The 17,780-nt window shown below is 41.1% G+C and overlaps 2 protein-coding genes across 2 annotated transcripts; both read right to left on the bottom strand.

Moving 5' to 3' along the window:
* Window positions 1-2,144: 2,144 nt before the first annotated feature.
* LOC104428816 (60S ribosomal protein L7-2) lies at window positions 2,145-3,780 on the bottom strand. The gene is made up of 6 exons (XM_010041754.3): window positions 3,591-3,780; window positions 3,398-3,495; window positions 3,261-3,318; window positions 2,850-2,929; window positions 2,669-2,771; window positions 2,145-2,576 (listed from the first exon to the last, which is right to left on the bottom strand). Exons 1-6 carry the CDS (start codon window positions 3,768-3,770, stop codon window positions 2,361-2,363), a joined length of 735 nt encoding a protein of 244 aa, XP_010040056.1. The 5' UTR covers window positions 3,771-3,780; the 3' UTR covers window positions 2,145-2,360.
* Window positions 3,781-15,337: 11,557 nt separating this feature from the next.
* Window positions 15,338-16,154, bottom strand: LOC120294421 (uncharacterized protein Mb2253c-like). Its single transcript, XM_039314496.1, has 2 exons — window positions 15,529-16,154; window positions 15,338-15,383 (listed from the first exon to the last, which is right to left on the bottom strand). Exons 1-2 carry the CDS (start codon window positions 16,152-16,154, stop codon window positions 15,338-15,340), a joined length of 672 nt encoding a protein of 223 aa, XP_039170430.1.
* Window positions 16,155-17,780: the final 1,626 nt, after the last annotated feature.

Genomic DNA, 17,780 nt, shown 5'->3' with positions numbered 1-17,780 from the left:
TGGGCCCTTTTTTGAAGTTTCTTGGCTCACTTCATGTTATGCGATTCTCCTTGATTGATGTCTGTTCTCTCTTGTGATATTTTGAGCACGAGTAAATCATTATAAAGAGAAAGGGGAAAAAATTTGACAAATTGTTTAGAGAGCAATACTATGTTATTTTTTTTTTTTTAGTAAAGGTACGAATACATTGAAAGCTTTAATCAACTGTACTTAAAATCGACCCAAAAAACAAACACTCAAAGAGACAAAGGTCAAAAAGAGTGTAACAGAGCCGAAGTAAAAAAGAGCAATACTATGTTTGTATTCAAGATATGATTATTTCATCAGCCTATTGTATGGAAACAAATTCAATTTAGTTATCGCTACTTGCCTTATGTTATGTATTACATTGCTATATCGATGATTTCTTTTAAAAATTGGTTGAAATGATTATATTGAAATATTGTACATATATCTCAAACTAAATTGACAAAATTAAGAAAATTATATTTAAATTAACATATGTGCAATAAACTTAAGACTGATTGGACATTTCCCCCTCCATTCTCGTCTTAAGTTTGGAGCTATCCAAAACAAGATAAGATCTCACTTTGGTAGAAATTAGATAAAGGTGTAAAGAATTTCTAATGTCTATAATATAAAAGTTATCCTCCCTTTTCTTCTATTTTGTAATTTTGGTTCACATTAAAACTTAATGACTCATGCTTAGCTTTTTGGATCATGTTGAAACTTCATGAAAGCAACGGGAAAGTTAAAGCTCGTTCTCATCCGTGCATCTTTGCTTCATGTCCAAGCTTCACGAAAAAAGGAAGAAAGTTGAGACATTATCTTTTTTTGAAATCATCATAGTGAGTGATCATATTTATCTCTCTTACTAGATTTGGAAATTTATGGCTAATCTATCTCGTTAATGTCACTATAATCTGTTCACATTCCCGTCATAATGCATATGTAACTCTGGAATGTTTAAGTTATGGATTGTAGAATAATCATGCATTATTTGTTGGAGAGGGTCTCTATTTGTGCATTTCTAATTTATTTGACTACATTTGACCATCTAAATTCGAATGCGTATGTGATGGGATAAACAGAGATATTTTTTTTTTTTTTTTTTGTGTAGTTTTAAGCGCAACAATTCGTAATTAGTCCGTTGCTCTTTTTAGTGAAGAACCATGAGTACATGTTGAAATAAATCAAATGTCACACTATTATGTATTTGAGTATGCTTGTCGGTCGTCATTATAAACTATAACAAAACCAAAAATTGAAATATACATGTCAAATCCAAATCACAACTGCCCCAAAATAATTAAAATATATTGAGAGATTTTTTGAAAGCAAAACTCAAGTGATAGCTATACTTATCCTATCACTGACGAGGATCGCTAACAATTATTTAGGGGTTACTATCAAATGATTTGGATCTCAAGTCACTCGTTTAAATCCCCAAATCACTTTGACTTTACTCACACTAGCACACTAGCAACTTGGTGGAGCGGTGGTGACAAGCTCACTCAACATGCATTATAGCAAGGGCTCCAATCAAATGTTCGATCGCCATAATGGAACTTTTATGGTAACACCAAAAAAGTGTTGCCGCCCCCATCCTTTTTACTCAGGAAAAGAAAAGATTAAAAAAGAAACAAAGCTAGCCGCGGGGAAATTTTCTTGCAGAAAACCAAGAACCGAAAAAACAATTTCTACTCAGTCTGAACTTAATATTGACTAAAGCTTATACGTGACGGCATAAATTCTGGAATTAGCGGTTTATATGCATATGGTTCGGAAGACTAGGCAGCAGGCACTAGCAAGGAGCTGAAGATTTTTCTCCCACACTTCATCACGGCTAGAGAATGTACCCAAAAATCTGGTTACCACAAGATGGCTTCGTGAATTTGTTAGCGCAAGCAATGAGAACTTTGCAATGCTCACTCTTTGGTCTGTCTCATCAGGACAAAGAACAAGTCGGTCATGCTTATGCACACATTGGTGGCAAGCTTGCAAAAGGGTCAATAAACCCAGTTAAGGGATTCGTGAAATTGGGGATGACAGATGAGGCCACCAAAGAGCATCCTGTCGCGGCTAAGAAAACCATCCAATATGTACTCAGCACGATAATTCTCCGATATATTGTGTGCCAGTTCTAATCCTCTAAACCATCTGCAACTTACCATTAAGGACTAAGGAAAACATGTAACAGCCAAAAGCAAAGCAAAGGATGTATCGCAATTGTCATAGGATAGGATCTCCAAACTTGAGACTCTCTGATTTCAAAACTGAGCAGTCTTAACTCAAAAACGACGTAAAACCAACCAAACGTTCAAAATTCCACATTGAATTTGATCACGGTATAAAAAAGCTTAATTCATTCTTCGGATCAATTCGTTGATATAGTTCTCACGGTTGCCAGCATCTCCACCTTCAACATAATGATTCCTTTTCTTCTTGAGTCCACCCAGTGGTGCCTTGAGCTTAAAGGGCCATAGGAAGTTATTTGCTTCCCTAAAATGAGGTCCCACTGTCATTATCTCATGGATGAGATCTTCCGCGCAGATAATTCCATAAGTACCCAAGGCCTGCTCACCGAAAAGAATGAACCAGGTCTCTCATAAGTCCGGAGAAGCATAGACGTCATAAGGCACGAGATGAGATAAGAACAAAAATGGACCTGTTCAATGATGGAGTTGTCCGTCAAAGCAATTCTCTGCTTGTTGAGCTTCCCGTAGCCCCTTTTGTATATCAGTTCCCTCACGTTCTTCAAGTTAGGATATATGAAAACAAGCATATTCACTCAGTGGCCTGACAGGCGACATTGATCTTAATCCAAATTATGGAAGAGAACCACATACCCAAAAGTCACATAGGGTTCGACCCTGTGAAGTATGTTCACGGTTGCTTTATTGACTTTGAGAAACACCCCATTGAAGATCTATATACAAAGAAAAATAAGTCAAGACAAGGTAACAAATAGATTTGTTAATTAAAAACACTTTGCTTCTAGCCACCGCACAATAAGAGATAAACTTTATAGCCAAAAGAATAGAAAGGTCATTTAAAAACAGATTACTTAGTAGCAAACACCAATCGACAATCAGATTCTAGTAAAAAAGAAACCGCTGGAACCACATCAAATCAAATTAAGCCATGACAACAACCGAGCCTTCACGTAAGGCTCTTTCAGTGGAGAAATAACTTCTTCAAATGCCTCCGGCAATGCAAAGACTGATCTCAATAAGTGATTCAAGACTTGGAAAGATTACCTGTCTTAGTCTTAATAACTGCAAGATCGTTCTTGTTTTTGGGTGCATGGCATTGATACTGAAAGTGAAAGATACTCGCATAAGAAATTCTGGGAAAAATGTGTTATATTCATATTTGTTAGACGCAGAAGACATACCCACGGATGCGAATGATAAACAAAAGTTTAGCTTCCGGGTCAACGTAAAATCCTCCTCTCAACTTTGCTTCACGCTTCAATTGAATTAGCTCCTTTTCCTGGAAAGCCAACACCCAAAGGTCAGCTCCATGTTTGGAAACACAGAATTGTCCAACAACCTTATGAAAACTAGTGTCTATGTCTATGTCTATACCTGCTCGGCATACTCCTTGGCATATTGCTTTGCCCTATCGTAGATCAATTTCCTGTTCTCAGCATTCTTTTGTTTGGCGGATTCAAGCTCTTGCTTTTTAGCCAATGCCCACTCCTCATTTCTCTTCTGCTTCTTCAATACCGACTCGGGAACGATGGCCTCGACTTCTTCCCCGCCCATTTCTCTGCACTCACTGTCGAAACAACAAATATCAGCTATCCTTCGTTTTCAAGGTTGCACCATCAAATAGTCATTTGTCAAGCTACATGCAGCAAACAACGGAATAAGGACAAAATGGTGAAAATTCACGAGTGTATCCTATCCAATTCATAATCACAATTCACAATCGGGATGCTCCGCAAGCAACTGAAAGAGTCCTTGAGAATGAGCTTTGCAAATGGAGCGACAACCCGACAACTACAATCCCTTTTAACTATTACTAGTCGATAGGCATCGGATTCGGGCAAATTTTGACTCTTCTCATATTCAACCCTGAGAAGGAACATCAAAGAGAACAGTGTTGGAATTGTTCAGCTGCTGTTTTCTGTCATGTTTTCCTCTGTTTTCCTCTGTTTTTTTTTAAAAAAAAATTAAAAACAGCCAAGTTCATTTAGTTATGCATTTAGTGTTTCTGCTATTTTCTAGGAAGTGAATTAGCACGTTTAGATGCAGTTATATGCTGCACGTGTGTGTGTGGTTTGTAAGCAGTTATTGTTCTTGTTTAAGTTGTCCTGTACTTGACAGTTTCTTTAGAAAACTGACGTATGCAAGTTTGTATTCTGTTTTCTCTGTGCTTCTCTTCCTCAATAAAAAACTATAGCTTCTGGTTTTTTGTTTTTTGTTTATTGTTTTGATCAGTAACAACATTGGTATCAGAGCATTCATGATCTTGAGGGACTATGAAGTGAAGCAGGTATCGAAGTGTAAAGAAGTTAAAGGGTGATGGAGACAGGTCGAGTGGTTTCTCTGCGATGGCTTCTCCAGTATTTCTGGAGAGAATTATCAAGCATGGGCTGTTAAGATGACAGCATTTTTGGAGGGTCATGATCTATGGGAAGCTGTGGAGGATGATTATGAAGTTGCTCCACTTCCAAATAATCCGACCATGAATCAAATCAAACTTCATAAAAGAGAACCACAAGAAAAGCCAAGGCAAAATCTTGCCTGTATGCTGCTGTCTCGCCTACCATCTTTACCAGAATTATGAAGTGTGACTCTGCAAAGGCCATATGGGACTTCTTGAAGGAAGAATATGAAGGAGATGAGAAGATAAGAGGTATGAAGGTGCTGAATCTCTTGAGAGAATTTGAGAGACAGTAGATGAAAGAGTCTGAGTCAGTGAAGGAATACTCTGATAGGCTAGTGGGGATAGCTGATAAAACTCTGAAAAATCAGAGTTTTAGGGACTGACTTGAAGGATGAAAGGCTTGTTTAGAAGATCCTGGTGTCTCTTCCAGAGAATTTCGAAGCCACCATAGCATCTCTGGAAAATACAAGAGACTTACCTGATATAAAGCTTGCAGAATTGTTAAATGCTCTGCAGGCACAAGAGCACAGAAGACTGATGAGAAGAGAAGAGTTTGTAGAGGGTGCACTACAAGCTAAAGTGAAGTCAAATGATGGAGGCAAAGGGAAGAAAAGGATTCAGTCCAGAGAAAATGCTGGTGACTCCAAGTTTGTAGCAAAAGAAGGGAATTCTGGTGGGTCTAGCAAATGGAAGATGAACAAAAAGCCTTGTCAATACTGTGGTGGAACTAATCATCGGTTTTTGAGATGTTGGAGAAAGCCTGATGCTAGATGCAGAAGATGTCACAAGTTGGGTCACATGGAAGCCATCTGCAAAGAAAAAAATTATCAGCAAGCGGGGAAAAGCACGAGTAGCGGTGAATGGCGAGGAAGAGCACTTGTTTGTAGCTTCTTTTTCTAAATCTTCTATTGGGAATGATGCATGGCTGGTGGATAGTGGTTGTACTAATCATATGACTGGCAATTCGAAGCTGTTTAGGAGTTTAGACAGGTCAGTCAAGTCCAGAGTCAGAATTGGCAACGGACAGTATATCGAAGTGTAAGGGAGGGTGCAGTGGCTATTGAAGGAAATCGGAGGTGAAGCTGATCGGTGATGTTCTTTTTGTGCCAAACATTGACCAGAATCTGTTAAGTGTTGGTCAATTAGTTGAGAAGGGCTATAAAGTGAAGTTCGAAGGGAAGGAATTTCTTATTAATAATGCAGGTAGCAAAAAAGTGCTAATAATCCCAATGAGGGACAAGAGTTTCATGTTCAAGCCACAAGAGATGCAACAAATGGCTTTAAAGTGCAAAGAAGAAAATGCAGAGCTATGGCATAAAAGACTTGGGCATGTTCATAGGAAGAGCATGTCGTTTATGCAGAGAAATAGCTTGGCAGATGACTTGCCAAGTTTAGAGGAGGAATTTCCACAGTGCAGAACTTGTCTTCTTAGCAAGCAAGCCAGATTTCCTTTCAAAAGAGGAGGCTGGAGAGCATGTGAGAAGTTGCAATTAGTCCACACAGATCTATGTGGACCTATGTTTGAGTCTTCTCTCAATGGTAGCAGGTATTTCATTACCTTCTGATGATATGACTAGGATGAGTTGGATTTATTTTCGAGCCAAGTCTGAAGTTGCTGATGTGTTTATGAAGTTTAAAGCCTTAGTTGAGAATCGAGTGGGAAGAAAATTAAAATGCTCAGGTCTGATAATGGTTCGAGTATACTTTGTTCACAAGTTTAAGTTGAATTGTGAGCAAGCGGGAATTGTGCGGTAGTTCTTTGCTCCCTATTCACCTCAACGAGAATGGGGTCGGTGAGAGAAAAAAACGAAGCATTATGGAGATGGCTAGATGTATGATGCGGGAGAAGAAGTTACCTAAGAAGTTCTGGGCTAAAGCAGCTAATCGTAGTGTTCCTATTGAAGCAGTTGCCCACAAAAGCCTTAGAGAGGTCAACACATTTTGAAGTCTGGTATGGTGTTAAACCTTATGTGAAAAATTTGAAGGTTTTTGGGTGTTTGTGTTACACTCATGTTCCTGAGGTCAAGAGGGACAAGCTGGATAAGAAAGCAGAGCTTGGAATCTTCATCGGGTACAGTCTCCAATCAAAGGCTTACAGAATTTTTCACCCTATGACAGGGAAGGTGATTGTAAGTAGAGATGTTGTTTTTCTAGAGGAAGATGAGTGGAATTGGATGGAAGGAAATAGTGCAGAACAGCAGCAATTCGAAAAACAACTTGCAACAGATGTAGAGATTGATGAAGTTATAGATGGATTGGAAGACAGTGTGGATGATTTACCAGTAAGAGGCACAATGTCACTTGCTGAAATCTATGAAAGAAGCAATGTGGCAATGCTCGAACCATCTAACTTTGTGGAAGCTAAGGAGGATCAGAGGTGGATTGCAGCAATGCAGGAGGAGATTGCAATGATCCAGAAAAACCACATATGGGAGCTTGTTGACAGACCATTTGATAAGAATGTGATTGGGGTTAAGTGGGTGTTTAGAACAAAACTTAATCCTGATGGTTCTGTTAATAAACACAAAGCTAGACTGGTGGTGAAAGGCTATGCACAAATATGGGGGAGTAGACTATTATGAAACATTTGCTCTGTTGCACGACTTGATACAATAAGGCTACTGTTAGCTATTGCAGCAGAGAAGGGGTGGCCTATATTTCAATTAGATGTCAAGTCTGCATTCCTGGATGGAGAGCTTGAGGAGGAGATTTTTGTTGAACAACCTGAAGGCTTCGGTATCAAAGGCCAAGAAGAGAGTGTATACAGGTTGAGGAAAGCTCTATATGGATTGAAGCAGGTTCCAAGAGCTTGGTATGGGAAGATAGATCGATAGACTTTGGCTTTGTAAAAAGCTTAAGTGAGTTCACTCTTTATGTCAAGAAGGTGAATCACAGTGTTGTAATTCTGTCACTTTATGTAGATGATCTATTAGTGACGGGGAATGATATGGAATTGATAGAGAAGGTGAAGCAAGATCTATTTGCAGTTTTTGAGATGTCAAACTTAGGAAAGATGGCTTATTTTTTGGGTCTGGAAGTCAAACAGGCTTCATATGAGATCTTCATCTGTCAGAAAAAATACATGAAGGAAATTCTAAAGAAATTTCAGATGGAAGATTGTCGAAGTGTAAGCACTCCTATGGCTGCTAAAGAGAAGCTGCAGAAGAATGATGAAACAGATGCAGTAGATGCTTTTATGTATAGAAGTCTGATTGGGTGTCTCATGTATCTTACAACAACCAAACCAGATATTCTATTTGCTGTGAGTGTTTTATCTAGGTTTATGAGTAGTCTTAGTCGGTTACATTTGAATTTTGCAACAAAAAGGGTTTTGAGATATCTCAAAGGAACATTGTTCTTTGGTGTGAAGTTTAAGAAATGTTAGAAGTTTAATTTGCAAGGATTTTCTGATAGTGACTGGGCCGGTTCAGTAGATGACATGAAGAGTACGTTTGGATATTGTTTCAGTTTTGGTTCTGCTTGTTTCTCTTGGTCTTCCAAAAAGCAAGAGATTATAGCTTAGTCCACAGCAGAGGCTAAGTTCATAGCAGCTACTGCAGCTGCAAATCAAGCTTTGTGGCTGAAGAAGATAATGAAGGATCTGTGGTTGAATTCTAATGATTGCATTGAAGTTAATGTGGATAATCAGGCTGCTTTAGCAATATCACGAATCCAGTTTTCCATGGCAAAACCAAGCATTTCAAAGTCAAATTTTTCTTTTACGCGTGAGGTGCAACAAAGTGGCGAAGTTAAGTTGGTCTATTGCAGATCTAAAGATCAGCTTGCAAATATTTTCACAAAACCACTTCAGTGGAAGATTTGAGTTGTTAAGAGAGAAAATAGGAATGCAGCAGCAAGCGATCCAAGGAGGAGTTTGTTGGAATTGTTCAGCTGCTGTTTTCTGTCATGTTTTCCTCTGTTTTCCTTTGTTTTTTTTTTTTTTTTTATATTAAAAACAGCCAAGTTCATTTAGTTATGCATTTAGTGTTTTTGCTATTTTCTAGGAAGTGAATTAGCACGTTTAGATGCAGTTATATGTTGCACGTGTGTGTGTGATTTGTAAGCAGTTATTGTTTTTGTTTAAGTTGTCCTGTACTTGACAATTTCTTTAGAAAACTGACGTATGCAAGTTTGTGTTATGTTTTCTCTGTGCTTCTCTTCCTCAATCAAAAACTATAGCTTCTGGTTTTCTGTTTCTTGTTTACTGTTTTGATCAGTAACAACAAACAGAGCCTAACTGCACTCTGCCGCACAGGAAAAAAAGGCGACAAATTGAAGTACAACCACGAGCTCATCGACAATTGCACTCATCCACCAGCAGCCCGAGCTCAGCAACCCGAATGTATGTACGAATCATCAGGCGAGCCACCGACTGGGCGCTTACAAAACAATACGTAGGCAATTGAAAAAAGACAAAAAAAAGAAAAAGAAAAAAAAGCGGGGCGATGACGCCGCGGAGTCGGACTGATCGCAAGACTGCTGAATACGAAGCTTGTAACCAAGACATGCCGAATCCATCAACCTGGAAACACGAAGTCGGCGCTACGCACCGGGTTGTATCTCTGCGAAGAAGACGACTCGGCGGTGGTGGCCAACGGCATATGCTTCTCTTTCTCTCTCTCGCAGGAGGAGCCTCTACTAGTAGGGGTGAGCGGTTCTCGGTTCCTCACAAGTTCCGTTTGGAACCTAGAACCTACCCTCGGGTATAGGTTCCTCATTTTTTGGAACCTGAAACCTACCCGTTAAAATCAAGAACTTGAAACTTACCTAGCACAGGTTTTGAGGTCGCTTCTAAGTTCCAACAAATTTTTTTTTTTTTGGTTTCATTTTTAGAATAAACTATACAACAAACAAAGTCATAAGACGTGGAGAGAGAAAGCGACAGTGGTGTCACGACCTACTCTCGGGGGGAGGGAACAGGTTTAGGGGTATTACTTAAACGACGGGCCTCCGGCCCATGATTAGGTGTGGGCTCTCCCAAGCCCATACCCCGCGTGACATTGGGATATTTTCTATGAATTTTACAAAAAGGAGTCGCCACTAACCTATTGGGGTCGGCTAGAGACCAAGTGAGGCATGTGAGTGTACCTCACTTCCTACGCTACTAGAGAATCTAGGGTCGGGGACATGATTACACTAATTGGTGAGTTAATGCCCTTCCGGTACCTAATCTTGTTCATTTTAACAAAATGATTTTTGTCAAGCGAGTTTGAATTGATTTTACTCATCCACAAACATATTAAAGTGATCATACGAGTGTAATCTAAACATGTACTATTAAACATACCATATGACTACACACATACCATTAAACACATCCACCAATAATCATAGCTAATAATGTCCTAATCACCATAAGTCTACACACATACCATTGAACATAACAAGATATACAATCTAAACATGCGATGTAATCAAAATAAATGCATAATTACACCGAAAACGACAACACCTAACATTTCCTAACCAAACTCTATCATTTTGAATTTTCGAAATTTTTGAATTTTTGAATTTATTTTTGAATTTAATTTTTTGATTTTTTTTTGATTTTTTTAATTCTCTAAAAAAATTAAATTTTTGATTTTTTAAAAGGATTTCCGATTTTTTTTTAATTTTTTTTTAAATTTTAATTAAAAAATATTTGTTTTTAAAAAAAATGGGCGAAAGCCTGGTCGGGTTCATCGACTCGATCCGATTCGGCCCACTAAAAAAACACGAATTTAAAAAAAGAAAAGGAAATGAAGGCAATTTTCGGCCCAAAGTCCATCTTGAATTTTTACTTCACCCACCGAGGGTCCATTTTCTAATATCTATTTTCAGCCCAATCCATTCGCCCACGAAACAAAAAATAGCCCAAAGAGAAGCCCATTTCCTTTTTTTTTAGTTTCAGCCATTTTGTGTTTTCTTTTCTCTCTTTATTTTTATTTTTTTCTTCGCCCCCTTTTCCTTAGGGCATCCTCTTCGGGCCTTCTTCTTCCCGGCCCGCGGCTCGCCGAAGCTTCGCGGCTCCTCCGCGCCGGGTCCGACGCCGACAACGCCGCAAGTGTTGGCGCCCTATATGAAGTCGCCGGGCCACCGCCTGGCGTCGGTGGTTCTGTTCGACCGACGCCGAGCACCGCCGGTTGCTAGTCAGCCGGCGTTCCGAGAGGCGTTGGGTAGACCTCGGTAAGGCGCGCGCTCCATCTCAACCAAACAGCACGAATGAATCTACCGAAAAGCTAGGAAAACGACAGGAATGATTCGTGACGACAATATAACCCGGAGCAATGCAAAAATAAACCAAAAACCGAACTGGTCGAGGGCTAGATTCGACACTTTCAGTGAGGCATTTTGTCGAATAGCTACTGGGCGCTACCAAATTCGAAGGATTTCAGCTCAACCGAGCATCTAATACGCTTTAAGAGTCTTTGAAAATAATGTATAAAGAAGATAGGGGCAAAGCGCAAAAGCGACATGGACCGGAGCTCACGCGAACCGATCGACCTTGAGCTCCGGCCCCATTCTCCAAAAATGGGGCAGCGGGATTCGAAGGCTAACCTCGTTCGGGGAAGGGCTATGGCAGCGAGAACGGACGGACGAACAGACCTCTGGCGACGACGAGTTGCTCCCTCGAGCTTCCTGCCTCCGGTTTGGCTTCTTCACCCCTCGGTCTTTCTCTCTCGCTCCTCTCGCCTCCGGTGTTTTTTTGGTGTTTCTTTCTCCTATGATTCTATCTCTCTCTCGGTTTTTATGCCCGGCCAGCAAGCGCGCATGGCTTCTGCGGTTGCCAGCTTGCCGGCCGAACTGCCCCCCGACTCGCGGATCACGCCGCTCACCTGCCACTGATCCCCGCTCCTCTCGTTGTTGCTCGTTTCGTTTTCTCTTTGCGGAGTCTTGTGGCCAAGACCGGTTTGGGGGAGACGACCAGCTCGCTGCGGGTTGGGCTGAATGAGGAAATGGGCCGGGCTAGGCGCAAGAAAAAGAAAAGGAAAGGGCGAGAGTCGGGCCAAGGCGGATTCGGCCCGACTCGACCGATTTCATTCGATTTTTTTTTTATTTTTTTAATAACTTAATTAAATAATATATATTTTTAATTTTCTTTTGTGACTAATTCCCAACATTTAATACTATTTTAAATTAATTAATTTAGTTGAAAAATTAGGTGTCAACAGTTGCCCCTCTTTGAATGTAGCCTCGAAGAGGTTGCCTTCAAAGACAGAAGACACCTAAATTAGTTCGGCGGTAAAGAAACCCTTGATGCATATGCATGTATCAGGTCAATGGAATGGTCTCATAACTATGAAAGCACGTCTTATCAATAAGAGGAAGAAAGACTCCGAGCTACAGAAGCCCACCAGGTCATAAGAAGGGGGTTGAAGGACTCCGGGCTACGGAAAGCCCATAGGGTCATAAGAAGGGGATTGAAGGACTCGGGCTACGGAAAGCCCACCGGGTCATAAGAAGGGGGTTGAAGGACTCCGGGTTACGGAAAGCCCATCGGGTCATAAGAAGGGGGTTGAAGGACTTCGGGCTACGGAAAGCCCACCGGGTCATAAGAAGGGGGTTGAAGGACTCGGGCTACGGAAAGCCCACCGGGTCATAAGAAGGGGGTTGAAGGACTCGAGCGGAACGGAAAGCCCACCGGGTCATAAGAAGGGGATTGAAGGACTCCGGGCTACGGAAAGCCTACTGGGTCATAAAAATGGGGAGAAGGAAGACTCCGGGCTACAGAAGCTCACCGGGTCATAAGGAGATGATATGGTTTAAGGTTGACCATGAACCCTTGGTTTTTAGGGAGGCACCCGCTAACCCTTCGAAAACTGCATGGCTTCACTAAGGAATCCTGTCAAACTCAACTTGAGTGAATGTCATTAGAGACGTCATCAAGAGACGTATTGGCAATATTGTAACATTAATTGAACCAACTAATCAAGCTAAGTCCAACTGTTTTGGAAAAACATTTGATTTCAATCAGTGTCACGTGGCGCAAAATTGTCATCTTGCTCGTGGATATACCATTAATCATCAAATTCTCTAGGAGTCAAGCTCTTATCAAGACGGTCACGACTCATGAAAAAGGTTCATTAAGCATGCCAAACTAGAGCTTCTTAGTCAGAAAGGGCTTCTCATGCACTTTCGATAAAATGGCTGCTTGATCCCATCCATTCATGTGGGAGATAACTGGTTGCTGAGGGTATCTCACATAACCCGGATCAAAGGCTTTCAGAAACATTCGCGATGAGCACAATATGATCGATCAAAAAGGTCTTTTGAAAGGACCGCAATATAGGCTCGTTTAGGGCTTACACAAAGGAATTATTGCTTTGAGGCCAATAGGGGAACATTTGTTGCTATCTTCGTCGGGTTTACAAGTCGAGAACTTGAAAGATAAGACAAGATATGATTACTTCCACTTCTTCAAGCAATAGCTTCTTTGTGGCATTCTCATTTTCACTCGAACCATCCCAATCAGAAGAGACTTCGGAAGAGGGTTGTAATGTTGGCTCGGGAAAGGCTTGAAAGGCTTAAAATTCTCAAGGGGGTTTTAAGAGTCAGTGATCATCATAGCATCATGACCGTGTCATTCGATCTTTCGAAGTCACTTGGCTTTTTGAAACAGAGCGCATCTCGAAAGTCCCTTGATTAACCATTTCTGTATGGAGGTTTGCTCTTCTCTAATTTCTTTTGCACTTGCGATGATTTTTTTACTCAGGCACTTGGACTTTGATAATTTGTTTTCACATAAGATGCAGCCTTTTGGCTTCTTTTTTTTTACGGGCATTGACCTTGCTTTTACTAGGCACACTGCTTTTTCATGACCCCTAGTTTGTCGAACTTTTTTTTTCTACGAACTTTTATAGCTCTTATGACTTTCGAGATACTTTTCACATTTTTCGTGACTGTCAATTATATTTAGTCAATTCTTATGCCTTGCCCTAGTGAAGGGAGATGATCACCGCTCGAGGTTCAGAAATGAATAATCAGGCCCAAATTAGTTAAAACAATGGATATCAGTGTTTGGGTAGAGAAGGAAATGCTCTTCTTCACCTTGGGATGAGTCAAGCTCTAATGAGAATTCCTCTGAAGCTATCACCAGAAGATTGATGCAAGTGAAAGTAATAGAATCTTTCTCAATCTTTCGTTCTACAACATGATCATAACCTCCTATGCTGCCCCAATGTAGGGTTGTTCTTGACAATGGTACTTTGAAGTATCATCTTTTTTTTTTCGGCCCAAAGTGATAACAGGAGATTAGTGCAATGCTTGGGATTGATGAAGGGAACGCTTTTATCATTTTGATCTTTGTGCTCAATGCGAATGAATCATTCGTCCTAAGAGAAGGTCGATTTTCACTCAACTCTCAAAATTGTCTGGAGGATGTGTTTGGAAATGGGCTTGCCTTTCTTCATCCTAAGTACTTCTTGTTTGGCATGGTTAACCTTTCACTCTTTTGCCCGAATAAATTCATTTTTACGAGCCATTTTTCTTGAGGGTCGCAGACGTGAAGCATGCATAGTGACACCAGAGAATAGGTCATGCGAATCATGTCATGCATTTTTGTTTTTGTCCTTATTCTTTTGTTTGTTTGTTTTGTTTTGTTTTGCCCTCTTTTTTTATCGTCTCGACTTACCTCTCAAAAGAAACATTCAACCTGTTGTGTGAAGACTTGATGGATTCTTGAGTCAATTCTTTCCCTTGCCATTCCCTCGTTAGACGGTAGGGTGCCTGAAACACAAATAGACACGCATGTATGCAACATATGCACGATATCTACAATGCTATGCATGATGCTATGCGACTTGAATTGTGCATGAAGTGACCCCTCGGCCTTGATTTCATTCATGGAAAGTACTTCTTGATTGCATCAGCATTTACAGGTTTAGGCAATTCACTGCCATCCATTTCAACTAAAATCATGGCACCACCAGGAAGAATCTTCTTAATGACATATGGCCCTTCGTAGTTCAGGGTGAATTTTCCACGAGGATTTGGTATGATCGGAAGCACCTTCCTTAACACCAGCTCGTTGACTTCGAAGTGTCTGGGACGCACCTTTCGGTTGAAGGCTTTTGCAACTCGTCTCTGATAGCACTGACCATGACACATAGCTTGCAATCTCTTCTCATCGATCATGTTTAACTGCTCATGCCTCTGCTGCATCCACTCAGTCTCATTGAGCGTAGATTGGGAAAGGACCCTTAAAGAAGGGACCTCAACTTCAACAGCAAGCTGCCTCCATCCCGTACACAGTGAGAAAGGAGTTGCCCCCGTGGAGGTTCGGATAGAAGTTCGGTATGCCATTAGCGCGTAAGGAGCCTATCGTGCCAATCACGATAATTTTCAGCGGTCTTTGATAATATTTTCTTTATATTCTTGTTCGCCGCCTCCACTGCTCCATTCATCTGAGGACGGTACGGTGATGAGTTCAAATGCTTAGTTCGAAACTCACTGAACAAACCATCCACGACTTTGTTATTCAAATTAGTGCCATTGTCAGTAATGATCGCCTCCGGCACCCCGTAACGAGCGATAATGTCACGACGAATGAACTTTGCCACATTCTTGGCAGTAACATTAACATACAAGCTGGCCTCAATCCACTTGGTAAAATAGTCTATCACCACCAAGATAAATCGATGCCCATTTGAAGCTTTAGGGTTAATGGGCCCGATCACGTCAATTGCCCACATTGAAAAGGGCCAGGGTTGAGACATTTGGTGAAGTTCAATCGGAGGGGCATTTATCTTGTCTCCATAAATCTGGCATTGGTGACACCGTCGTACGTGCTGAATGTAGTCAGACTCCATGGTCAGCCAATAATAACCGAGTCGCATGATCTTTCTCACCAAGAAGTGTCCATTCATATGGGGGCCACACTCTCCTTCATGTATTTCTTTCATCAACCGATCGGCTTCTTTAGCATCGACACACCTTAGCAATGTCGAGTCGAAGGACCTTTTGTAGAGGACATCTGCACTGGTGAAGAATTTTGATGCTAGCTTTATCAAATGCTTTATGTCCGCTGCTTCACTTCCTTCGGGGAATTCACCCTTCTGTAGATACTTCAAGATGTCGTAATACCAAGGTTGTCCATCTAGTTCCTCTTTAACCGTCATACAATAAGCCGGGCGCCTAAGGATTTCAATTCTCAATGGTTCAATGTCCAAGCCTCCAACTACTTGCAACATCGAGGACAAGGTAGCTAAGGCATCAACGAACTGATTTTGAGACCTTGGTAAGTATTCGAATAATACTTCTTGGAATTCTTCCGTCAACTTCCCCAGGAACTCATGATACGGAATCAATTTAGAATCATGTGTTCGCCATTTGCCTTCAGTCTGTAAGATGATAAGGGCTGAATCACCATAAACTTGTAACTTTCGAATTTTCATATCAACAGCGGCTTGGAGGCCGAGAATGCATGCTTCGTATTCAGTAATGTTATTCGTGCAAGGGAATGTCAATTTAGTGGCGACGGGGTAATGTTGTCCATCCGAGGAGATAAGAACTGCCCCAGTACCCGACCCAGCTAAGTTAACCGCACCATCAAAGTACATTGTCCATTTATCGTTTGATACAAGTAAAATTTGCTCTTCTACATCACTATACTCATCGGATGCTCTATACCTCTCGGAATCTTCGCCAACATGTCGCTATGGCTCGACCTTTACCGAGACTTCGTCCCGTGCTCGAATGTCAAACTCGAAATTAAGATTTGCCACTTGGCCAATTTGCCAACCAAAGGCTTCTCCGGGAGATACCGATAGGATCATTTTGAGTCACCAACAAGATTCGGTGATGAAGTGTATACTTGCCGTAGCACTTGTGCAAGACCCAAATTAAAGGGACACAAGTTCTCTCAACTTCCGTATAATTCATCTCGGAAATAGTGAACTTCTTGCTCAAGTAGTATATTGCGCATTCTCTCCCGTCATTTGGTCTTTTCTGGGCTAGCATAGCTCCTAATGACTCGTCATGTATGGTTAAGTACAAAATCAGGGGAATTTTAGGAAGTGGGGGCACTAAGACTGGTGCATGAGTGAGATAATGTTTTATCTTCTCAAAGGCACCCTGGCACTCAGTATTCCACTCAATCTTTGCATTTTTTTTTCATGAGCTTGAAGAATGGCTTCGCCGTTTCAAACAACTGACAAATGAACCTCGCCACATAATTAAGCCGTCCCATCAGGCTGCGGATTTCTTTGACGGTAGTCGGCGGTTGTAAATCACAAATGGCTTTAACCTTCGACGGATCAATCTCTATGCCCCTACTACTAACCATGAATCCTAATAGCTTCCCAGATTTCGCTCCAAAGACACATTTTGCGGGATTGAGGCATAACTTAAACTTCTGAAGACGTTTGAACAACCTTTGCAAGACTTTAACATGATCTTCACCATGTCTCGATTTCGCAATCATGTCGTCGACGTATACTTCGATTTCCTTGTGCATCATGTCATGGAATAACGTGACCATAGCCCTCTGATACGTTGCCCTAGCATTCTTTAGACCAAAAGGCATCACTTTATAGCAGAAAGTTCCCCAAGGAGTTATGAATGATGTTTTGCTCCTGTCTATCTCCTTCATATGAATTTGGTTATATCCGGAAAAACCATCCATGAAGGAGAATAACTCAAATCCTGCCGTACTGTCAACCAAGACATCGATATGGGGGAGCGGAAAGTCATCTTTGGGACTTGCTCTATTCAAGTCGCGATAGTCGACACACACCCTGATTCGCCCATCTTTCTTCATTACAGGCACAATATTTGCTACCCAATTAGGGTAACGAGTCACTTTGATAAAGTCTACTTTCAGTAGTTTCATCACTTCTTCTTCAATCTTCTTGGACAACTTTGGTTTAGTTCTCCTGAGTCTTTGCTTCTTAGGTGGCACATTGGGATCCGTTGGTAAAGCATGTTCCACAATTTCAGGATCCAATCTCGGCATGTCGGCATATGTCCAGGCGAACACATCTTGATACTCTTTTAGGAGATTAGTCATCCTTTCCGCTTCTGATTCTGAGAGACATGCTCCGATCTTTACCTCCTTGACATTCTCTGCATCACCTAAATTTATGGTGATTGTTCGTTCTTTAGTCAACGGCTTCGATTCTTCGTGTTGATTCCATTCGCGCTCGATCCCCTTCTGATCATCGTCGTCGGTGTCATCAGAACCTGAG

The sequence above is a fragment of the Eucalyptus grandis genome, chromosome 6 (assembly GCF_016545825.1).
Source record: "Eucalyptus grandis isolate ANBG69807.140 chromosome 6, ASM1654582v1, whole genome shotgun sequence".
Classification (NCBI taxonomy): Eukaryota; Viridiplantae; Streptophyta; class Magnoliopsida; order Myrtales; family Myrtaceae; genus Eucalyptus; species Eucalyptus grandis.
This window is presented reverse-complemented; position numbering and strand designations above follow the sequence as displayed.

Coding starts and splice junctions, on each gene's coding strand:
- LOC104428816 (XM_010041754.3), bottom strand. CDS start 3,770: ATGGGCGGGGAAGAAGTCGAGGCCATCGTTCCCGAGTCGGTATTGAAG. Junction 2,930..3,260: donor AGTTATTAAGACTAAGACAG/GTAATCTTTCCA, acceptor CTTTGTATATAG/ATCTTCAATGGGGTGTTTCT. Junction 2,772..2,849: donor GAACCCTATGTGACTTTTGG/GTATGTGGTTCT, acceptor GCTTGTTTTCAT/ATATCCTAACTTGAAGAACG.
- LOC120294421 (XM_039314496.1), bottom strand. CDS start 16,154: ATGTACTTTGATGGTGCGGTTAACTTAGCTGGGTCGGGTACTGGGGCA. Junction 15,384..15,528: donor TTCGACTCGACATTGCTAAG/GTGTGTCGATGC, acceptor GACTACATTCAG/CACGTACGACGGTGTCACCA.